Source organism: Podarcis melisellensis (assembly GCF_964234715.1).
Source record: "Podarcis melisellensis genome assembly, chromosome: 8".
Classification (NCBI taxonomy): Eukaryota; Metazoa; Chordata; class Lepidosauria; order Squamata; family Lacertidae; genus Podarcis; species Podarcis melisellensis.
In genome coordinates this window covers 26,831,344-26,855,644 of record NC_138540.1, presented here as the reverse complement: position 1 = coordinate 26,855,644, position 24,301 = coordinate 26,831,344, and the positions used below count along the sequence as shown (strand labels likewise).

The 24,301-nt window shown below is 48.1% G+C and overlaps 2 protein-coding genes across 2 annotated transcripts; one reads left to right on the top strand and one right to left on the bottom strand.

Moving 5' to 3' along the window:
- The first annotated feature begins 5,219 nt into the window (after positions 1–5,219).
- Positions 5,220–11,222, top strand: PARK7 (Parkinsonism associated deglycase). The gene is made up of 6 exons (XM_081923915.1): positions 5,220–5,377; positions 7,154–7,255; positions 7,962–8,021; positions 8,477–8,546; positions 10,308–10,394; positions 10,815–11,222. The coding sequence occupies exons 1-6, from the start codon at positions 5,288–5,290 to the stop codon at positions 10,973–10,975; spliced, it is 570 nt and encodes a 189-aa protein (XP_081780041.1). The 5' UTR covers positions 5,220–5,287; the 3' UTR covers positions 10,976–11,222.
- Positions 11,223–12,099: 877 nt separating this feature from the next.
- On the bottom strand, positions 12,100–23,983 carry LOC309376770 (taste receptor type 1 member 1-like). Its single transcript, XM_081923556.1, has 6 exons — positions 23,548–23,983; positions 21,819–22,101; positions 20,408–21,187; positions 17,498–17,704; positions 16,168–16,288; positions 12,100–14,077 (listed from the first exon to the last, which is right to left on the bottom strand). Exons 1-6 carry the CDS (start codon positions 23,724–23,726, stop codon positions 13,134–13,136), a joined length of 2,514 nt encoding a protein of 837 aa, XP_081779682.1. The 5' UTR covers positions 23,727–23,983; the 3' UTR covers positions 12,100–13,133.
- Positions 23,984–24,301: the final 318 nt, after the last annotated feature.

Here is a 24,301-nt window from a genome sequence, read left to right as displayed (position 1 = left end):
TTTTTTCAAAAGCAAGCTGATGCTTGTAGCCACTGAGGGAAAGCAGAGCTGTTTTATCCTAATCACTGAGGGCAAAGAATGAATTAGGTGTTTTGGTCAGCAGGTGATAGGATTTCCTGACCTACAGGGACACTAACACCAAGTGTCCATATAAGCCCTGAGAAACCTGGAGCTGGCTCCAATTAGTATACTGCAGAAGAAAGAGTAAATGAATAGTGACCAGATAAGTTTGTAAATGATGGATTTTATTTGTGATGTTCTGGAATAGTAAATACCAGGAAAATATTCAGCCTTATACTTTATTGTAATTATAAATATTTGTGATTTGCAAAAGTAGCAACAATAGTTTCATCTTTTTTGTAAATTGCTTTTCCTTCCTTCCTTTCTTTCTTTCTTTCTTTCTTTCTTTCTTTCTTTCTTTCTTTCTTTCTTTCTTTCTTTCTTTCTTGAATCCAGCGGTGTATAATTTTTGGGAAATACTAAAAAAACACACCATAAAGTGTCTCCACCACTTTGTCTGAAGCAGTGGTCAGCTACGCATATCCCTTTGAGAATATTAAAAGCAGCAGGACATGAGGACCACAGCGTTCTCTTGGTATGAGAAGAAAATGGGTGGTTGAATGAGCCCTGGGGAGGCTATGCAAGGCTCTGTGTGTTCTTACCTCAAGCTTTGGTGTGCGTTATGAATGCCTACCCCATTATTAAAATGGCCATGAGGTTACTATGGAGTTGCTTGGCCCAATGTTTACATTCCACAATATTGTCCTTCAAGTCTCTCAAAGCTGCTAAAAAAATTCTAGCATTTGAAGATGGGCAGTTTATTGAACTCTAATAATGACTTTAACCAATGACAGCTATTTGAACCAACTGACACGACCAGATGATTGGTTGTAAGTCACTCTGGGTTGCTTTGGGTAATATAAAGTGACTAACAAAAGTAAGAAATTAGATAGTAAGATGCAGTCAGCCCTTCTAAATAAACCCTCAGTCATCCTGTGAAGGCACCCAGGCTTGAAATTTTGGATATGTCAAAGAGCCTGTTGAAAAAGCTGTGCCGCTATTCTTACCAAGTGACTAGGAAATGGTAAAATCTTAGTTTCTGGGAAATATCTTAACAACTTTGTTCTCTGGGAGTGAAGTTTAAGGCGGCAAAACTCAGATCAAACACTTACTGATGCCCTTACTCACACAAAAGAGTTGAATAACTGGCTTTTCTGCTTTTACCACCCAAAGAAAATTTCTGCTAACAGAAGATTTAAGAACCAGTCTGGTGCATCATCAAGCCTGAAATCAGAGTCCAGAGGCATCATGCTGCCGCTTCCCACGTTGGCCAGCCAGATGCGCCTGAGAGCCTATAAGCAGAATGGGGAAGCAGCCGTTGTTTGCTCTCCAAGCACCTGGAATTCAGGGGTAGACTTCCTCTGGACAAGGAGGTTCCCCTTCGCTGTCATGGCAATCGCATTACAGTGGTACCTCTGGTTACGTACTTAATTCGTTCCGGAGGTCCGTTCTTAACCTGAAACTGTTCTCATCCTGAAGCACCACTTTAGCTAATGGGGCCTCCTGCAGCCGCCGCGCTGCTGGAGCACGATTTCTGTTCTCATCCTGAAGCAAAGTTCTTAACCCGAGGTACTATTTCTGGGTTAGTGGAGTCTGTAACCTGAAGCGTATGTAACCCGAGGTACCACTGTATTCATAAACATGGACCCAGCGTGCTGCCCCGTTGAAACCATTTGTGCTTGGTTTTCCCTTCACAGGGTCTGTGACCTTCTCACTCCTGGGGTTTAGTTTGACCAGAATCCGGAGTATCCATTTTCAGAGTTAACTCTCAAAACATGACTCCCCGGGAGTCCGACGCACAACGCAGGAGCTGCCCTTCCCCATTGGCTCCGCCGCTGCAGGTAGGCGGGCCTTGGCCTTCCGCCTCGCGCCGACCCAGGTGCGAACGTGACGTCAGCAAAGCCCCCTCAACTGCCTAAAAGCGCGGGCTGAGGCGGCCGCTCGCTCTCGCCTTTTAAGCTTGCTTCCCCTCCCCCACCCCCAGCCGCGACCTTTTCGAATGACGGCCGCTACGCGCAGGGCTTGAAAGCGAAATACGTCACGAGTCTCCTCAGATCAGACCCCCCTCGCCAGGGAATTTCCACACACGTTCTCACCAAAGACATTTAAAGCGCGCGACTCCCCCACCCCCCAAAAAAAGAAGAATATTATTGGCTACTGTAGTTTAAGGGTGCTGGAGACTGTGGCTGTGAAGGGGGCACGTTGGTGGGGAGGAGGTGCCGGGTCTCTGCGAAGCCGCCTCCTCCCCACCACCCTCTCGCCATAGACCATGCAGGCAGCTTCGCGGTGAGCTCCCACAATGTTGTTAGGAGACTTCCCCTCCCCCTCTTTCGCGAGCCATAATTCTCGCAGCCGTTTAACGGCTTTCCCCTTAGGGAATTCTGGGAATTGTAGTCCTTATGGGCGGAAAGGAGACCTCTAACGGTTCTCAGCACCCTTAACAAAATACAGTTCCCAGGATTCCTTGGGGGGAGGTAAGTCGCCGCTCGTTAAACTGGTAGGAGATACCGCTTGAAATGTGAGGGGCTCTTGTAAGAGAGGGAGAGCCGCGGCTGGCGCGGAAGGGGTTAACGGGAGTCGGAGGCTCCTCCTCCTCCTCACGGGAGTTCGAGCGTCGCTCTCCCTCCGGCTGTACCATTCCTCCTGGAAGCGGGGGGCGGGGGAGGGGAGGAACCATTAGCCTTCGCTGACGGAGAGCCATCGCGAGCTTCCAGCGAGTGGCAGCAGCAGCAGCAGCAGCAAGCGCCCGCCTCGTCTCTAGAGGAGGAGGAGGAGCTGCAGTTGCCGCCGCCTTTTGCACGTAAGAACGGGTGCATACGCGTGCGGGAAAGAGGCGCGTGCAAAAGGTGGCGGGATGGGGCGCCTGGGTGAAGCGAAGGCCTGGCTGTGGAGGCGGCGGGGCGAAATCCTCCTTCGTAGCCGCCGGAAGGCCGCCCCTCCGCCTCGCGTGTTCAGCAGCTTCCCTCCCTTGAGACTGAAAGCCGGGCAAATCCCAGGAATGGGAGGCCTGGCTGGGCGCGCATTCGCATGACTGAGGTGACCCGGGTTACGACACGCGCGTCAAGGTGGTCCAGGGGAGTGCGTGCCTCCGCCTCTCCGGGGCAGGCCTCCAGATGACCGACAACATCAGCCCCGCCCCACGCCCCTTCTCCAGCCCTGCTCTAAGCATACAGGCAGACCTGCTTTCCATCTTTGGGTAGGCCAGGTATCCAGATACCCAAGGCTGAAACCTCCAATCTGTCCCCTGCTTTCACAACTGTGCCCACTCACCCCAATTTCCTGAAAAAGGCCAATGCACTCCGATAACACAGGACTACACTGCTGGGCTGTAACTCCTTCCTACTCAGCTAAATAGGTATAGCAAAGCAGAGCTATTTTGCACTGCTGGCAATAAGCGGTGCACTCTCAGCTGCATAGCCGTCTCGATAGTGGTATAATAATGATGGGGTCTTTTATGCATGGATACTAGGCATGGAATTAATATTTGAGAGGTTGTGATTTCCACAGAGATTTGAGCTGCAAGCCCTTCACTGAGTATCTGCAAAAGTGTCTAACAATATCTTGCGGTTTTCCTCCTGCAACGTTTCTAGGGAGAAAGAGCTCTGTGCTCTTTGTGTCCTCCCTGACAAGAGGACACCAATTGCAGGAGCCATTTTACCAAAAAGGCTCTAGTATTTTACCATCTGCTTCTGGTCCCTGTTTGTAGCCTTGAATTCGTATGGTTGGTCTGTGGGCCTGATCCTACAGCTCTTCAGGTTTTATTTCCTTTTCACTTTAGCCTCACTGTGTTAGTGTTAATATTTTATTCAATCCTGTGTTAATATTTTATTCAACCCTTGCTAATAGCATTCAAGCATTGTGTGCATTGCTCCCTCCTCTCAGTAAATTCAGTTCAGAAGCTATTTTTTTTAGCATTACGTCTGAATCAGCTGCAACTGATGAGAATCCTGTCAGTTACGGAACCTTTCTTTACAGTAGCTCTCACAGAGCAGGCCTAGCTGCTGTAATTGCTGGCAAAAATAATTGAAAATGTGAAAGAAACCTGTGCTCTCATGCTGATTTACAGAACATTTAACCAAGTGTGAGATGTCTAGATTACTGTCATTGCAGTTGTTATGTAGGGAGCCCTTGGGTCATCTTGACTCTGCATTTCTGCATCTTCCCAAGGTGCTTATTTGACCACTGTAAAGTTGGAAAAGGGGCAACAGAAAAATGGTAGTCAGCCCACTGGGACTTGCTTCAGGCAGGATTGCAGCTTGTGACCTTGCCAGATTAATGATCATTATGACTTCCTTGCAATAAAAGATGGAGATGAGGTTTCGTATGTCTTCTCGGCAAGAGTTGGCTTCTGACGTAGGGAGACATGTCATTCCCCAAGCACTTGGAAGTAAATGACCTCATTTCCCCAGCATCAGGTTTTCCCCCTCAGTCACAAATTGGTGGTTTGTTCGTTTTGGGCTGTAGTTATGAGATCGCTTCTTCTTGCCTGGTGTCCCTCATAACCAAGGCTCCGCTGCAGTGGGTATCTATGATCTCTTGTCTCCATTGAAGATTGACGTAGATTTAAAAAAAGGGCTGAGATAAGATATGCAGCTGGCAGGAAGCTCCTATTTCATCACTCTTCCAAGAAAGAAATGCTAAACCAAGGCTTTTTTCAGAAAAGTGCTGTGACCTTTGACCTTCCCAGGACTCTGTGGGTGTTCCTGGCCATACTGATGCTGGCTGCTTTAAGGTGCTGCTAAGGCTCCTGCCAACCTAGCAGTTTGAAAGCACACCAAGTGCAAGTAGATAAATAGGTACTGCTCCGGCGGGAAGGTAAACGGTGTTTCCGTGTGCTGCTCTGGTTCGCCAGAAGTGGCTTAGTCATGCTGGCCACATGACCTGGAAGCTGTACGCTGTCTCCCTCGTCCAATAAAGCGAGATGAGCGCCACAGCCCCAGAGTCCGTCACGACTGGACCTAATGGTCAGGGGTCCCTTTACCTTTACCTAAGGCACTTAACGTTCACCTCTGTCCAGCAATTCCCCCCGCTGTATCTTTCTTCTCTTCAGTAACTCCTCAGTTTGGCTGCAACTTGGATTATTGAGCAGTGGTGATTGAACAATAAACTGCAGATAAATGTTGCTATGCCTAACACTTTGTTTCTCTCTTGTCCTGTAGTGTGTGTGTGTGTGAGAGAGAGAGAGCGCGCGCCTTTTGTTGTCAAGGTGAAACGCCCGGTTTTCAACATGACTGCCAAAAGGGCTCTGGTGATCTTGGCCAAAGGAGCTGAAGAGATGGAAACCGTCATCCCCACAGACATCATGAGGAGGGCAGGTGTGAGTATGCCCTGGGGCTTCCTAGATATCTCTTCCTTTCCTCCATTCCTCCTGGCATTGTTGTCGTTAACAATAAGACACTGTCCATGTGCAAGAAGGCAAGTCCCTTCCTTGGCATAGGGAGCTTACAGTAGCCGAAATGGTTGTCCTGTGCCTCTGCGTTGTTGCCTGCAGGTGGATTCCTCATGAACTAGATGCTGAGCTGGTTGCAACAGTGTTGACTGCTTAGTCCTGGGACCTGGAGGGCTCATGCACTGTTTAGAGTTGCATAGACAAGGCATGTTTAGTTGCTTGGCAATTGTGAAGTGGCTTGAGAAGCCATTTCTGCTGAATTTCCCTTGCGTAGGCAAGCATGGGAAGTACAGCAGGCCACCTGTCATTTGAGAAATCCTCCAGAGTGGAAGGTGGCTGAACCCGGAGCCTGGGTGATGGCCAGCGATGACGGGAGCTGATGCCCTTCAGCTTCTGGAGGGCTTTGGGTTCCCCCACTTCTGCTCCATGCAAACAGCACTTTGGGCAGGAGAAGGTGTTCTGTATTAAGGATGGGTAGGTTTACATTCTCAACAGTCCTATCACCATCACTCCCCTTCCCATACCATCAACCCACCACCCCCACCCTGCTATTATGTTGGGGACAAGGTTATATTACAATATAGAGAAGCAGACCCCCATCCCTGCAGCCTCAAGCAAGGAAAGGAGAGAGAGATTTATAGATACAGATGATCTAGATGTAGGTATATGCAGGTAGGTAGATATAGGTCTCTGCCTGTTCTGTGGGCTTAGAGGGCTTTACAGTGGTTTTATTATTCTTGTCCTCATGGGGCTCACAAAACCAAATGTTTTGGCATGAAAGAAGCTCAAATAAATAAAAATTGTTCTTGTAAATGTTGTAAACCCTGTTCTAATAAACAAAATAGTGAAATACAGTTGAACCTCTACTTACCACTGCCTCTTCTTACGGTCGTTCCAAGGTGCAACCACGGCAAACCTGGAAGTAACCAGCGGGTTTGCCGCCATTCGCGCATGCGCAGAAGCGGTGATCGCTGTTCACACATGCACAGAAGCGGGCAATCATCGTTCACACATACACAGAAGTGGGCAATCGCTGCCCGCGCCTGTGCACAATGGCGCCTCTCCTAGCGACCTGTTTCAACCTCCAGACGGGCCTCCAGAATGGATTATGGTCGCAAATAGATGTTTCACTGTAAAGTAAACCACACCATCCAAAAAGCTATCCAGAAGCAGGCTGGCTGGCACCTGCTAGACGCAAAAATGATGTGCTGTAGAGCAGGGCTGGACTGCAGAACAGAGGCCAGTTACAGGGGACGGAGACAGTATCTCTTTCTGATTGGCCACTTGTGCAGACCAACCATTAGTCCTCTGAGTTTGATATAGCCACATAATTCCACATATGCCTCTTTAACAGCTATTGTATGCTCACATATTTAGAGGGGGGTATGCTAGAGTGTCTGCAGACATTTATTTGGAGCCAGGGAGAGGTGGGAGATATTGTTCAATTATGGATTGTGTTGCTCCCTGTATAGATTTCTCTCAAGTGATTCTTCAGAGAGTTAATTTTTTGAATAATAGCGGGTGGGGTTGGTTACTTGCTGATGGATTGGGTGGGGGAGAAAACACGCTATATGCAAATTTACTAAATCCCCATTGTGCTGGGGACCACTAATGCAAAAATTTACCTCCCCCAAACTATTTCCATTTCTTCGGTGACTCAGTAGATTTTGGCAAATAAAGTAGAGCTGTCTGTTTTCTCACCAGATCTCTGTGACTGTAGCTGGCCTGACTGGAAAAGAGCCTGTGCAGTGCAGCCGAGATGTCTTAATTTGTCCCGACAAGAGTTTGGAAGATGCCCGGAAGGAGGTTGGTGCCACACAGATTCCATGTTGCAAAAAAATGGGTGCCCCGCCTCTTTCATATTAGGCCTGAGTTTCTTCATCATCATCTAGGGGTGGCCTAAGGGTACGTTCAGCTTGCACAGTGATAATAATCAGGAGAAAGGGGGAATTGCTGAGGAGCTGGAAACTCCAACTGGTAAAGAGGCAAATGGTGACTCTGGGAACTTTGGAGAAACCTCTCACGGTGCCTGCATGTGGCTTCATGGAATCATGGCCACAGAAGGGAAATGCAGTGGTTGAACTTGCAAGTTTCTAAGTGGCGTTCCATTAGCAAATGTGGATAGTGATTCTCAGTGCCACTGCGTTTAAATAAACACTATGACCTTACATGCCAAACAGAAGCTAAGAAATGGCACTATGAAAAAAACAAAACACCCCACAACATTTATAACTTTTGGAGGGATGGGAAAGATGCTAGGATCAAATCTGTCTGGAAGTAGCATCCTCTGATCTGGAAGATCTCTTCTGCCCACCCCCAAAATCCTGTAGTTTTAATGATGAAGGGAAAACCGTCACACCAGAGGCTCTTATTTCTGTTTATTCTAGGATTGAGCCATGGCACAATACTGAGCGTTTGGTTGCCCGCTAAAGGATAGCTGCAAATAAGATGTTTGCTTTTGTTTTTCCAGTCTTCATGCTTTTCTTTTGCTAATGCTTTTTCCTGTTTTTAGGGACCCTATGATGTGGTGGTCTTGCCAGGAGGGAACCTGGGAGCTCAGAACTTGTCAGAGGTAAAAACTTGGGGAAATGTGGGAACTTCCCTCCTATTTGAGCAAATATTCTCCCGTTCTGAAAGTGAAGGAAGCAGAGTGCAATCATTCCAAAGTCCAAAGAAAATGTTGCAACTGCTTTGGTGTGTCTAAAGCCAAACTGGTTTCTTTTCTGGGGGAAATTGGTCCACGTTCCCTTCCCTTGTATAATATATACAGATATAAAGCCACAGTTGAGCCGGACTTACTCGAGTGGTTTTGAAACAAAAGAGGGCCCAATGGCACGTTTTTGGGGTGTGGGGGCAGGGGAAGGAAGAAGCAGTTTCCTTTAGTCATCTAGTAACAACAAAATCTTCCGACACCTTCCTTTGTACCCTTTTTCTTTGTTAGACGACCAGTTCTGATACATAACACCCTTCTTGTGTGCATAGCTGAAAAAGGATAGCTTGTTGATCAAATAATATCTTTCCTTGCAGTCGCCTGCTGTGAAGGAGGTCCTGAAAGACCAAGATGGCAGGAAAGGGCTGATTGCTGCCATCTGTGCAGGTACGCTATCAAGGTCCGCATCCAATACTCCAAAGATCCAGGATACCAACCCTGCATAGAGCTTCACCTACCACAGCTGATGCCATTGGCTGCCTCACTTCTGAGGTTTGGCTTTCTTGTGCCACTGATGGTGTAAAGAAAAACACAACTAATATCAGCACGCTGCAAGTCTTGCGGATTTGAAAACTGAGAGTTGAAATGCTGTCTCAAATCTCTACCCGTTGAGGAGAGAAACTTGAAGATAACAATCCCGTTATTTGTGCTTGCCCCCAGGTGGAAAACACTGTTTATACAGTGAAGCAGGCCTGGTTTGTTTTTCGAAGGGAGGCTTCCTTTAGGGGCAGCTTCTCTGAGTTGGGATGTGACACAAAATAACACTGCAGAAATAGCTGCATTTCCCCCATGGAATCCTAGGTCCCTCTTCCAGTTAGCAGCTGCTGGCTGTGATTCTCTTCCCTCCTTGCTGCTTCTGACAGGGTGGCTGGCCGGGCTGTGCTGTGCTTGCCATATGTGGTGTGGCTTGACCTTCTTTCACCGCTTGGCCTTTGGGTGCTGTGAGTGTCGGGTTCCGCACCCTCCTGAGAGTTGCTCATCTCAAAAGCATTCTGGGTTGGCTGTTGTGAAGGGATCTGTTTGCAAGAAATGCATGTGCATGTCTCAAGCTTGGCTTGCCGCTCCAGGAGGCCTCTCACTGTAGTGGGGGTCCTTGACTCAGTCTCTCCTTAGACACTTTTGCTGTAGGAACTCCTCTGAAGTGGGAGTGAGTGTCATTCTCCATGCAAGGGTTTCCTCTCTGGGAATTGGCTTCTTCTGGCCAATGGGGAAACACCAGTCTCCCTCTATTTTGTGGCAATAATAATCCTTCCAACATCTTATTTGTATTTGCAAATGCAAGAACCAGCCAACCTCCTCCTTAGGGTGCAGGTGGGGCTGACTTTGACATATGGGCAGAGCCACCTATCTGTCAAATGACCTGCAGACATGGCGACATCAGGTGACTGATAGGTTGGCAGCCCCAGCCCCCTGTTGAGGTTGACCCATAGGGTGGGAGGAGGAATCAGCTTCACCAGCGCCTTCCCCACAGGAAACTTACCGGCAGGACTCTGGGTTCTGTGCTAGCTCTGTACACCCGAAAGGTGTTACCAAACTTCCTGTTCAGGGTTCCTCTTCCAGTTCAGTGGTTTAACCAGGGCTAATCTTTTAGTGACTTGTTAATGACACAGGGCACAATGGTGGTTTTGTCGCCAGATTAAAAGGAGGGAGATTGCTTTGAAACTCTGCATAAAAGTTCCCTCTCTTAGTTTTGTCCTTCTCTTAGTTATGTAGATCAGTTCAGTATGTGTTGTACTTTGTTCAGTGGGACTTACTCCCAAGCAATGGTGATGGGTGTACTACAAGTTGCATAACTTAATTGCTGGTTGTTTCCAACTGGGGAATCGTCATCCCACATATTTGGAAGTTTTGTTAAAACGGGGGGGGGGGGAGGTTTTATGGCCTTCCTTCATTTAAACCTAATGCTATCATTTCAAGCTTATTAATTGTACACACTTAACCATTCCTCCCAAATCTTGCATGGGTAGGGCGTGTGATGGTGGTAATGGAAGGGTGAGGGGTTCCCCAGCACTTTTGGGGATCTGGCCTCACTTGCCACTTCGATGCTGGGACAGCTTTCCAGCATGGTAAATGTGGCCCCAGGTTCCAAAAAAAAAAGGGTTCCCGCTATAAAGTGTGCACAAGTGACGGCTCTTTGTTGATCTCTAGGACCCACAGCTCTGCTGGCACATGGCATCGGATACGGATGCAAAGTGACAACCCATCCCTTGGCCAAAGACAAGATGATGAGTGGAGGTAGGTGGCTGCAGGCGCACGGCAGAGATTGACTTGCACAGACAGTGTTTTGTGAAGCACAGCTCAGGATTGTAATTAAGATGCTTTTCCCCCAAAAGGAATGTTGGGTAACGTATGCATATTATCAGAGACTTTGGTTTTGAGAAATCGCCAATTCTGCGAGACCTAAATCTGGTGGCAGTTCAAAGTTTGAGTTTTTTACCTCTTTGGGTATCCCTCCCCCCTTACAAACCATCAGTATATAAATTTTATGAAATAAATAAAGGATGAGAATTGCAGCTTCTCTCCTTGCTACAGTGGATGAAGTTCATAGGTGGGGGTGGAGTTACTTCCTACACATTCAAGTCAGCTTCCTGTGCCTGATGCCTGCTGGAGTAACCTGTTCTGTTTTGGTTTTTTTCCTTGTGCTTTCCTCTGAAGACCACTACAAATACTCTGAGAGCCGCGTGGAAAAAGATGGGCACATCCTCACCAGCCGGGGACCCGGAACCAGTTTCGAGTTTGGCCTTGTGATTGTGGAAACGCTGCTGGGGAAAGAGGTGGCCGCTCAGGTGAAGGCCCCCCTTGTCCTGAAAGACTAGTGCAGTGCCTTGTTGAAAGAGGAGAAAGCCTTGCGGCAGAAAGCCTTTTTCCCCTTTTATAGCAATAGCAACACACACTCTCACACAGGTCAGGCAGCCCCCTTAAGTGCAGCAGCAGCAGCAGAGATGATAGTTGCACTTAAGCCTGGAAGCTTGAAGCAGCCTGGAGGGGAAGGTGCTGCTGTCCAAGTCCCTTTTGTGTTTTCCGAGACCCACTTGCTTTCAATAAAAGAGGAACTCTGTTGAAGAGGTTTGTCTTGTATTTGTGGCCCTGTTTATTTATTTAAGAACCCACATCCCATTGTTCTTTTATCTTTTATCCCAATAAAACAATTAAAAAAAATCTGTGAGTACAACAGCAAAAATAAAACCGCCGAACTGTAAAACTTAAGCAGTGACCACCTGCAACCCAAATGTGTTGCAAAACAGGCTTGCTAAGGTGGTGGCCTTGAAGCCATATGAAGTTGGGGCTAGGTGGGCAGCCATCCTGGGGTTGGAATTCAGCTAAGCGAAGCCACATATTTGTCTTGCAATGCTTCAGCATAGGCAAAGGGGTGGATTTGTTTCATTGTTTGAAAAGATGCAAGATTTCGCCAGACCATCAATGGAGCAAGTAACTGACAAGGGATAGGTTGAACCCATGGCCTCCATTCCCCCTTTCTAGCAAACCTTTTGAAGCCTAAATTGCAGAATCACAGGTGCAAAATGGCATTTTGACCTCCGTGCAAAACAGTGTTTGCTTATCAAATTATCTGGTTTGCCTAGTCAAGTCATGCAAATAGAAGATAAATGTTGAGGGAAGTGATTAAATAAGAGCGATTCTGAGAGAGTAGTGCAGGGAATACATAGATGGTTGAGACATTTTTCATGTTGACTACGCACAAATGACTTCTAGGCTTAATTTTCATATTCACTATTTATAGATGTTTAAAAGAAAGAAAGCAGCTTTGGATCAATGCAGTTAGTTGCGTGCCTAAAATCCAGAAGGGACGCCTCAATTGTTTGAGATGCCATCCAACATAAAAACAGACACACACTTGTCCACAGCAGGGGTACGACTGCCCCCCCATGAAGGAAAACAATGCAAAAACCAACAAAAACACAATTCTTCCATGCACCCTAACTTGAACTTAAGGATTTTAATAACATGCATAACACCTGAGTTGAATTGATGCTGAATCGAGTCTACTTTTGGCTAAGTGTTCCAAAGCATTGATTTATCCCATTTAACAAAATTTATATACCACTTGGTTGTTTAATAAACCCTAGCAGCAAACCTGTAAATTATTTACAAAAACAGTCAAATGCCTTGCCCCAGGGGCACCTTAGAGTGGGGATATCCCTTCATAGATCACCCCTACTGAACTTAAGGGTCAGTTTGAAAACACCAACAGAGAGTTTTGTAAAATAATTCTGCCCTGGGTAGATGGTGCTGAAGTGTGAAGGAACAGCCCCCTCCCCAGATTCTCCTTTAGTTTGACTTTACTCCTCTTCACTCTCCTCCTTCCTGCTGTACCAGGAATGGGGACCTGCCCAATATTGTGTGAGCTCCCAGTTCCCATCAACCCCAGCAGACCATGTGGCCAAGAGTCAGGGAGGATGAGGACGACAAGCATAACTCCAGCTGCATCTAGAGGGGGTCCCCCCTAAGGCTTCCCTATCCCGGCCCTAATTCTGGAAAGAGGGTGTCTTACTTGGGCCTTTGATCTTGCCTTCTGATGGTGGTGGAGGGAAGAGGAGCAGCTACCACTTTCTTACATAGGATCCCTAATAAAGATTACACAGACAAGCGGCAGAGAGAGTTGCTTATGTGTGGACCAGTGCTCTTTGGCAGTAGCCAAGCAGCACCATCAACAATCCTGTTTTCATTGAACCTCTGCCCTAAAATCCATTGAAATTCTACACCGAATTCTCAGAAGCTTGGAATATATAAATGCAGCCTCGCTCTGTAGTTTTTGCTATTTGGCCCTCGGGTGCACAGACGTTCTCTGATTCCGAGCACCCGCCCTATGTTTACAACACAGGTGACGTGTGCAGCCCCTGTCTCCAGGTTCCCCTGTTTCTTGTTGAAGCAGAAGTTTTCCCGCGGTCCTTCCGGGCTTTCTCCTATGGGAGAAGCGGGTGCTTCAGCCTTTTCCCCCGCCCCAAGGAAGGCTTCTCACTGCTCGGCGTTTCTGAGTGTGGCCGTGTAGGCTTGGATACAGGTCTGGAAATGGGCCACCGTGTTGAACTGTGGCCGGAAGAGGATCAGGTAGCATTTGGGCAGGAAGAAGGTGCAGAGGATGGCGTAGACGCTGGTCTGCACCGTGAACATCTGCAAGGCAGGGATCCCTTTGCCCTTCCCTTCGGTGGTGATGTAGATGAGCATGAAGCAGCCCCAGCCCATGAGGAAGACCAGCATGCTGGTGGTGAGGAGCCTCGCCTCGCTGTAATTCTTGGGCAGGTTGCGGCCCCAGAAGGCGAAGGCAAAGCAAGCGCCGCCCAGCAGGGTGATATAGCCCAGCACCCCTCCTAGCCCCATGAAGTGGCCTTCTGAACATTGCAGGTAGACCTCCCTCTCGCTCACAAAATCCTCTTGCAATGTAGGCGGGGAGAAGCGGAGCCAGAGGAGGCAGATGAGAGCCTGTAGGCTGCAGCTGAGGCCGACCGAGACGTAGGTGCCTTTGTACTTGACCCAGCACTTGGCGGCTCCGGGGGGCAGCTTGCAGGCCATTTTGAAGATGAAGATGATCTGGAAGGAGCGGACCAGGAGGCAGGAGACGCAGACGGTGAAGCTGATGGCGAACAAGGGCTGCCGGATCAGGCAGGTGACCTCGGTGGGCTTCCCGACGAACAGGCTGGTGGTGGTGCAGGAAGCCAGCAGCGAGGCCAGCATGACAAAAGCCAGCTTGCCCCCGGCCGCTTTGACCACCGGCGTTTGACGGTGGAGGGCAAAAACCAGCAAGCAGCCAAAGAGCAGGAAGAAGTCGACGATGGTCAGGATCACCAGGGCCAAGATGGTGGTGGTGGTGACGTCGAGATACGTGATGAGCGGGGGGAAGCAGCTGCTGCTCTTCAGAGGGGACCACATCCCCGGGGGGCACAGGATGCAAGTGTCTCCACCTGAAGAGGAGGAAAGGAGAAGCTCAGTCAGCTTAGAAGTAGAAGAAAGTGCCTTACACCAAGGCAGGCACCGACTAGCTCAGTGTTGTTGTCTCTACATTGACTCTCCAGGACTTCCGTGCAGGGATCTTTCCCAGGCTAGGGATGCACCTTTGCTGCATCAAGCAGTTGGTCCCTTACCTTTCCCGCCCCGACCTGGCCACAGTGATCCATGCGACGGTCACCTCCAGGCTTGACTACTGTAATTTGTTCTACCCTTGAAGCTGTCCCGGAAACTCTAGCAGGTGCAGAATGCTGCAGCGAGGCTCCTCATGGGGTCCCTGCCATGGGTGCATATTCACCCAGTGCTTTTCCAGCTGCACTGGCGCCCGGTGGAGTACAGGGTCAGATTTAAGGTGCTGCTTTTGACCTTTAAAGCCCTTCACGGCACAGGACCCTCATACCTACGGGACCGCCTTTCCGGGTATGCCCCACAGAGGACCTTAAGGCCCATAAACAACACCACCCTAGAGGTCCCAGGCCCTAAGGAAGATAGATTAGCCTCAACCAGAGCCAGGGCTTTTTCAACTCTGGCTCCGGCCTGATGGAACGCTCTGTCTCATGAGACCAGGGCCCTGCAGGATCTGATTTCTTTCCGCAGGGCCTGTAAGACAGAGTTGTTCCGCCTGGCCTTTGGCCTGGAGTCAATTTGATTCCCTCCCCCTCTTTCTTTTTTCCTTTCCCCTCCTGTGATGAGGCTGCATTTTAATGTTTTAATGTTGTATTTTAATCTTGTTTTTAAGTTGTATTCATTCAACTTGTTTTTATTATTGGTTGTTAGCCGCCCTGAGCCTGGCCTTGGCTGGGGAGGGCGGGGTATAAATAATTTATTATTATTATTATTATTATTGGAAATATATGTTGACAAGCTGGAACATGTGCAGAACAGGGCAACTCAGATGATCAAGCGTCTAGAAGCCAAGCCTTACGAGGAATGTTTGAAGGAGCTGGGTATTGTTTAGCCTAGAAAAGAGGAGACTGAGAGGAGATACGATGGTCATCCTCAAATGTCCAAAGGGCTGTCACATGGAAGAGGGAGCAAGCCTGTTTTCTCCTGCTCTGGAAGGGAGGACTCGAACCAATGACTTCAAGTTACAAGAAATGAGATTCCGACTAAGCATCAGGAAAAACTTTTGACAGTAAGAGCTGTTCAACCGTGGAACCGTCTCCCATGGGAGGTTGTGGACACTCCTTCCTTGGAGGTTTTTAAGCAGAGGTTGGATGGCCATCTGTTTTAGCTGAGATTCCAGCATTGCAGGGGGTTGGACTAGATGACCCTTGGGGTCCCTTCCAGCTCTAAAGTTCTGCTTTTGAGTCCTGCCTTCCCATTGTGGACAGTGAAAAAGGCTTTGGCCAGTACTCAGTCTCTGTGCAAGGTCTATCATCATCATCATACGTAATAATTAATTAATTATTTTTTAAATCCCACTTTCCCCCCAGATGGTGTCTTATAGCTGGTGAGCTTCCAGGGGCTTTGCAGAGCCCCACACTCTGTGCAAAGCTCGGCATGGGCCTTTGCAAAGGTCGTGGAGTCACAGATAGAGACAATCGCTGGAGCCTGTGTTGCCATCCACAAAGAGCCCTTTGCCTGAGTCTCTGCTTGGGGGAGAGGGGAAAGGGGCAGAGGGTGAAGCTGTGTTGCGACTCAGAACAAAAACAATCCCTCCAGAGGACCCTTTGTCAGCCCATGAAGGGATAGAGGCAAAAGTGAACAGCAGAGGCCCTTTGCGCTCCTGTTCTGAACTGTTGTTTATTCGGAGGAATTGGCGCCATCACAAAAGACTTCATGAACGGGGATTTGAACCCAGCACCTTATCTGACACTAGTAACTCCTACACCTTGGGACTCTTTCCTGCCTTCCACCTCTGCCCACTTGGCACTGATGGCCTCTGAGTCAAGGGAGGGAGCTAGAACTTGTCTAGCTCATAGCGGATTCTGGTCTTCAGATTCACAAATGAGGCTCCCTGAGCCACGCGGTGTTTGCGCATAGCAGAGGCTGGTCTTCAGATTCACAAATTAGGCTCCCTGAGCCACGCGGTGTTTGTACTCACCTGTTTCGTTTTGATAGGTCCCTTCCAGGCAGTCGTCACAGCGACATAAGCACTCCTCCAGCAATTGCTTGCTTCGGATTTGACCCACTTCACACACTGCTGTGCAATATGATTTGGGGACCTAGAGCAGGAGAGTTTGGTTAGGTGGAGGCATTTGAGTTGTTGGCGACTCGTGAAAGTCAGTCGGTAGTTCACTGCACTGCATCCAGTGTGGTATCCGTCATTAAAAGGCGTCATTAAAAAGGAATAACAAATCAGTCTGCCAATATCGCAAGGCTTTTATGCGAATCTATGTTGAGAAAAATGTAGGATAATGTAGGATATTATATCAGAAAAATGTAGTGTACTGTTAAAACAGAAGGAGGTCAAACCATCACAAGGGTTTGAAATTTGGGAGGCTGGATAGTTACAATGGAATGGTCTCAGTGGTGGGGTACACATGTTTATTCTTATTTATTTATGATTATTACTTTGTCTAAATGAATGAATGAAAAAAATTAAAATGTAGGATATTGTAAAGCTGGAAAAGGTGTACAAGAGAGCAAGTTAAATTATCCAGGAGCTGCAGCAACGCCTTGGATAGGCAAAATGTGGATGTCATGGAAGCAGCAAGATGAAGCTTCTCAGAAAGATCTTTTTGGTCACTGAGAAACGGAATGCCGGAGCAGAAGGAGCCATTTGGGTCAGATCCAGATGGCTGCTCTTAGGTTCTTTTATGTCCAAGTAAGCCCCAAGCTGTTCCCCAATCTGATGTCCTCCAGATGCTTGGAGTACAGCTCCCATCTTTTGTAAGATCTAGCTACTAACTCACAGCTGTGTGAATGAAAGGGTTAACCTGAGCTCAGGTTCCTCCCCACCCCTTCTCTCTCTTTCCCCCTCTGTGCTTCCTGAAATAAGCAACTGGATTCCCGGCAAGTGAACTGAATCTCTCCAAAAAGGAGATTTTAAAGTCTGCGTCTTTAGGTTAACAGATCGCATGATTCTTTTCATATGGAAACCAAGTTCTTTTTGGAGTCATTTGGAACCTTTTCTTTCTTATTTTTACTGCCAGTGGATAGAGACTTGTTTCTTGTAACTTCTGGAATCTCTCTGAGTAAAAGCTTCACTTATTTGGAAAGCTAAGTCCCTGTGATTTATTCTAGCCTGAGCATTTATGTGGGGAACATTTGTTTAAAGGTGGGCAGATGTAAATTGGAGCATTTGCCACTGTGCTTAGCTCTGCTATGGAGGGTAAGAATCTCTTCCAAACTTCTCTCTCCCAATATCTATCACCCCCATCCAGCATCACCCGTGTTTACCTTCTTTCTAGGTGTTTTGCCTGGTGTCTTACCTGATTCCCTGGAGCTGGCCAACTGATTTCAGACTTGTTGATATTCAGGGCTTGGGAACTGTAGCTGCCAATTGTCTTGTAAGCAGCTGTGCCATTTTCCCAGCTCCAGGTGATGACGTTGTAGCCCAGGAACAGATCTCCCTGTTGGCCAAATTTGATGGTGTTGTCTTGCAGAGGAAAGTTCACCATGTACAATGCTTCATAAAACTGAAATGAGAAGATAATTGCCTCTTGGGGGGTGCAGGGGGAGGGGTTTACTGTGCTTGGTGAAGGATGTGTGGGTAGCACAGCTAAACACTGGCCTGAGAGATGATGATCCCTGGGGCCTGAAATTGGTTGCTTTATTTCAGCTGGAGGCAGAGACAATGTCAGCCTTCTCCAGAGATTCACACTGAGCAGGATTTTCTAGAAAAATTATGTCAAGCATTCTGGGCATATTTAGTTAGAATTTAAATGCCAAGTTTCTTTAAATTACAATGCTACCTCAGGTTACAGATGCTCCAGGTTACAGACTCCGCTAACCCAGAAATAGTACCTCGGGTTAAGAACTTTGTTTCAGGATGAGAACAGAAATCGTGCAGCGGCGGTGCAGCGGGAGGCCCCATTAGCTAAAGTGGTGCTTCAGGTTAAGAAGTGTTTCAGGTTAAGAACAGACCTCCAGAACGAATTAAGTTCTTAACCCGAGGTACCACTGTAGAACGATTTGCTGTTAAAATGCACGGTTCATGGCATTTATTTATTTTTTATTTATTTAAATTAGTTAAAATTAATGAAAAGGTTAAAAGTGCCCTTTTGGCATTATCACTCTCTTGCTCCCCCATGGCGGGTGGCACTGTGGGTTAAACCACAGAGCCTAGGACTTGCCAATCAGAAGGTCGGCGGTTTGAATCCCCGCGATGGGGGGAGCTCCCGTTGCTCGGTCCCTGCTCCTGCCCACCTAGCAGTTCGAAAGCACGTCAAAGTGCAAGTATATAAATAGGCACCACTCCGGCAGGAAGGTAAACGGCGTTTCCGTGCGTTGCTCTGGTTTGCCAGAAGTGGCTTAGTCATGCTGGCCACATTTTCCAGGAAGCTGTACGCCGGCTCCCTTGGCCAGTAAATGAGATGAGCGCTGCAACCCCAGAGTCGGCCACAACTGGACCTAATGGTCAGGGGTTCCTTTACCTTTACCTTACTCTCTTGCTCCCCCATGGAAATTCCTTTTTAAAAAAAGAAAAAGAAAAAGCTCTGCTACAGACACTGCACCCACTCCTCTCCTGGGTGATGGGAGAGATCTGCTTCAAGTTTCTTCCCTTTCCTCCCACAACCTCAGGGCACCTGATCCTAAAGGCAGCTACTGCCTTTGACATCTGAATGCCACCTGCTTGCCTTGGGTTTCTGAGCCGAGTGAGCTGGGGAAACTGCTCTGACCACAGCCATTACTGCGGAGGCACTAGCTGACACCTATCAGATGCTATTAAGTCACACCACCAATAAATAACAACAACAAATTTTATTTACAGTGAGGGGGGAAAGTATTTGATCCCCTGCTAAATTTGCCTGTTTAACTCTAGCTGAAGGTTCATCAGCCTCAAAATCTTACTGACTTGGAGAGGATCTGCAAAGAGGAGTGGGACAAAATACCTCCTGAGATGCGTGCAAACCTGGTGGTGGCCACCCACAAGAAACGCCTGACCTCTGTAATTGCCAACAAGGGTTTTGCCACCAAGTACCAAGTCATCTTTTGCAAAAGGGATCAAATACTTATTCCACTCATTATAATGCACACCAATCTCTGACTTTTGTCTTCTGGGTTTCTGGGGGTTTTTCCTTTTGTTATTCTGTCTCTCACAGCTACAATAAACCTACCATTAAAATTACGGCCTGGTCATTTCTTCGTCAGAGGGCAAACAGGCAAATTTAGCAGGGGATCAAATACTTTTCGCCCCTCACTGTATACCCCGCCCTCCCCGGCCAGAGCTGGGCTCAGGGCGGCTAACACCAATAAAATTTCAGTAAAAACATAATAAGAAAAAGGGGGGGGAAACAATTAAAATAATTAAAAATAATACAACTAGATATATTGCACATGGACACAGGAGGGAGGCGAGTGGCAAATGCGCTTTAGTCCCTTGGTGCCTCAAGCCGACTTCCTCCAGGCATTGAGGGTAAAGGACAGACGCTTCCTAGCCTGCCTTTGAACAAAGGGAGATATGGAGCAGCCTGATCCCAAATATACCAGATGTTTGGGAAGGAGCAAAGGAGCTGAAAGGAAAAACCCCAGGGAGAGGATGCTATTTATCAAAACAGCAGCAGCAGTGGTGGCATGCAACACCTGCTCCCCTGAACGTAGTGCTTACCTCCATGGGAGCATATTCACCCAGTGCTTTTCAAACTGCACTGGCTCCCGGTGGAGTATAGGGTCAGATTTAAGGTGCTGCTTTTGACCTTTAAAGCCCTTCAAGGCCTAGGACCCTCGTACCTACGAGACCGCCTCTCCCGGTATGCCCCACGGAGAGCCTCAAGGTCCATAAATAACAACACCCTAGTGGTCCCGGGCCCTAAGGAAGTTAGATTAGCTTCAACCAGAGCCAGGGCCTTTTCAACACTGGCTCCGGCCTGGTGGAACACTCTGTCTCATGAGACCAGGGCCCTGCAGGATCTGATTTCTTTCCGCAGGACCTGTAAGACAGAGTTGTTCCGCCTGGCCTTTGGCTTGGAGCCAATTTGATTCCCTCCCTCTCTTTCTTTTTTCCTTTCCTTCTCCTCCTGCGATGAGGCTACATTTTAATATTTTAATGTTTCAATATTTTAATGTTGTAGTTAAGTTGTAATCATTCAACTTGCTTTTATTATTGCTTGTATCCCCTTGGCTGGGGAGGGCGGGGTATAAATGAAAATTATTATTATTATTATTATTATTATTATTACCTGCCGTGGCTTGAACTCCTTGCTTGCTGGACATCCTTGCAGGCTGCACCCCAGGTGGTTGTGGAGGGCCTCGGCCAGGATATAGACGGAAGCGTACGAATAGAAAGACCACTGCCAAACGGAACTGTTCAAAATGTTGGCTAAAGCGTCCGGGGAGAGCAGTTGGTTCTCATCGCAGGACTGGGAGCAAGCCTCCACCGTCGGGGCCTCAGAGAGCAAAGGGCCACCCGTCTTGTTTGACGGGGAGCGCTGTAGCGTTTTCCCAACAAAGTGTACAAATTGAGGCAGTTTGACTGGCTTGACGGTGAGTCCAAGCACGGTGCCTGTTTGCTCGATGTTCGGTATGGAAGCAATCGTGTCAGTTAAGATCCAGGACTCGGGTGCGATCCAGACTTTGCCTTTGATCTTCAGTTTGATGACAGCGTGGAAGAACTTCCTGGTAATGACCGCATTGGAAAGGACGACGACAACGTTGGTTCTGGCTTTCTCGATGTTCTCAATCACCCTCTGCAGCCGGCTTTCCAAGATGCGGAGATCGGCCGTCATCAGCCCCTGGTAGGAAATGCAGATGCCCTTGGCTGCTGCCTTGGCAATTAAAGACTGAACTGTTTTCTCGCTGGCTTTGGTGCCACTGTCCACAGCGGAGACGTACTCCCAGCCGAAGGCCGAGATCAAGGAGATGAGCCCCGAGACCTGGTGGTCATTGCTAGGGATCGTACGGAAAAGCAGCGGAAAGAGCTTCTTGTCAGCAAAGATCTCTTCCTTGATACTGTACGAGACCTGGACAGGAGAGAGGCACGTTTTTAAAAGCAGGAGGGCAATATGCAATGGTGTGTGCACAGCTCAGAGAATGCCCAGGGCAGAGTGTGTTCTTACCAGGTGCAGATGGAGGAAGTGGGAGAGCTCTCGTTTATCGCGTCCATTAGTCACCTACTACTCGCAACCAAGTTTAAAAACATTTACAACTACAGCCCCAAGGTGAAAGACTTCTGGGAGAAGAAAAACATTTGAAAAAAATGTTGAAATATACATTTATTAAGAAACCAGAGGCCTTTCTACTTGGAATAACAGGTTTGGAATTGCCCCAAAAAGTTGTTAAATTGTTTTTGTATGCCACAACTGCAGCAAGAATTTTGTTAGCGAAGAATTGGAAAACACTGCTGCCTTTGGGGTCTTCCTTCCCTCTCCCAACCTGGTTGCTTGGTGCCTGAGAATCTCTTGAGGTTCATTCCACAGCTTTTCTGGCAACAGTTAGTTCACATATACGCAAATATGGCCGACACCACAACGAACCAGACCATTTGTAGGCCCACCACCTCGGCAGAGCAGAGACGGCAACAGAGTCGGATGCTGAAACCATTTCTCAATAAGGCCACCGAGACTAATGCATAGCATCAATTTAGCAGCTCACCTGCGGAAGGCCGTAGTAGGTGAAGACTCTTGCTGTCAGCTGCGTCATTTCGGCTGAGTCGGGACCCACCACACCGATGACTCTCTGGGAACAGCCTCCTTGGTGTGAACGGCACCACTGGTGTGGGGAGAGCTGGAAGGCGGCTTGCAGGTAAAGGCTTTCTTGACAGGTGTCCCATATGTGGTATCCCAAGGTGATGTTGGGGAGCAAAGTAGAAGAATTGTTGATTTCCTCAACAGCCAGCCTCATGGCTTGAAAATGAACATAGCCCGAAGGGTTTAGACTGAGGAAATAAACGCGGAGCTCAATTAAGCCTGTAGAAATGGTACCTCAACACACACACATTTGTAACCCTACCAGAGAAGAATGGCAGATCAAGTTGATGGGTTATGCCGAAAGGGCTAAAATGACCGGAAGAATCAGAAATCAGGAAGACCAAAACTTTAATAAGGAATGGGGGAAATTTATAATTTATCTTAAAAACCATTGCAAACAGTTAAAATCATTAGTAGGATTGGAATAACACTTGTAGTTTAGCGGTGAATTTTGGACACAATGGAGAGGTAAAAGATTTAGATTATTATAAAAGATGCAGGAGGAAATGATTAACAAAAGGACCCGCAAAGGGAAGGAGGGAAGTTCCAGAGATTCTTTGGAATCTTGTTTCAATGTTGTATGTTGGATATGTGACTGTAAAATTTTAATCTGAAAAACCAAATCAATTTATATATAAAAAAGTAGTTATTATTATTGTTATTATTATTATTACTATTAATGATTTATTTACTGCCCCTTATGCAAAGATCCCAGGGCAGTGTACAACATTAAGGACATAGTTTATGGAGCATAATGATAAAAAACATAATATGGAGCACAATTAAATAATCATAATAACAGTCCCACCCCCCAGCCCAACACGCATTTAACAGGCCATAGATTATTTAACGGCTGATGGCCTGAATAGAGGAATGTTTTCGCCTGGCAAGCTCTCTGTGGAGAGCAGTCCACAGACAGGGAGCCACCACCCGTTCTCGTCTTGCCACCCTCCAAGCCCTCTCATGGAGTGAGGGTATAGAGAAGGGCCTCAGATGACAAGTGCACATTCCAGCTGGGTTCATATGCGGAGAGGCGGTCCTTTGAGGTGTGGAGGTCCCAAGCCGTGCAAGGGTTTGTAGGTCAAAACTAGTTATAAACAGACTCCAAGTTTACTTGCCAGCAGGCAGAGAAGGAGGGTGGCTGGAGAAGAGGTCTCCTAAAACGGTGGGGTGGGTGTCTCAGACAGAGGCATGCCCAGGGCAGCTAGAGAGGGATGGAGGGCCAATTGTGGCCCACAGTCTCGAGGTTGCACTCCCCCAGATTCCTGGCCTCCCAGCTCTGTGATGGTCCAAGGAAAAAAGAGTGTGCACAACTGCTAGAGAAAGACGCTGTGTGCTGCACCACAGTCCTATCTGAGAGATTCCTGCTCTGAGCAGAGAAGGCTGGGCTAAGTGGGCCCCTTTTGGTCTGACCCAGCCAGAAGACAGGCCCCCTTTTGTGTTCCTCAGCACACTTTCTGGCCTCCTCACTGCTGCCTGCAACCAGGTGCCCAGTCACCCACCAGCTGGCCAAAGACAGAGGAAGAGTCCAAGGGGGTGAAGCATGCTGAGGAAACAGCCCTGATTTCTGCTTCAGGGATGGGAGAAGAAAGAGGAGCCCCATCCCCACAACACCAAAAAATCAGCCCTCTCACCTCTCGCAGGAAGGCAGCTGAAGTGGGCGGATCCTGTTCCGCTCAGTACTATTGCTATGAACTGGGTAGAGGCCCCCGATGATGAAGTCCCCTGGCAGGTTAAAGAGGGCCTGGCAAGAGCTGTTGGCAGCAGCCATGCGCCCCACCAGGAAGGCGGCCAGAACAAGCCCCACAGACATGATGGAGAGAAAAAGCAGCGCGCTGCCTCTCCCTCCTCGGGGCAGGCCGGTGGCATGGGGCGGGCAGGGGCTGGGAGGAGGCTCACACGTTTCCACTGACGCCTGGCATTGCCACTGCTACCTTCCCCTCTCTGCATGTCGCCCACGGGTGCCTCTTCTCCTGCTCTTCGGAGGAGGAGGCCCATTTGCTTGCTTAGAAAGTGTTTTACATGCAGCTGAGACTGTTTTGCTTAATGGTGCCAGCTGGGAGTGGGAGTGGAGAGGCAGGGGCGGGAGGCCTGACCTACCCAACCTCTCGGAGGGAGAGGGGCAGGCAGGCATGTTGGTAATATCCAAGGCAGCACGATGACCAAGTACAACAATGCAGAAGAAGAAGAAGAAGAAGAAGAAGAAGAAGAAGAAGAAGAAGAAGAAGAAGAAGAAGAAGAAGAAGAAGAAGAAGAAGAAGAAGGAGAAGGAGAAGGAGAAGGAGAAGGAGAAGGAGAAGGAGAAGGAGAAGAAGAAGAAGAAGAAGAAGAAGAAGAAGAAGAAGAAGAAGAAGAAGAAGAAGGAGAAGGAGAAGGAGAAGGAGAAGG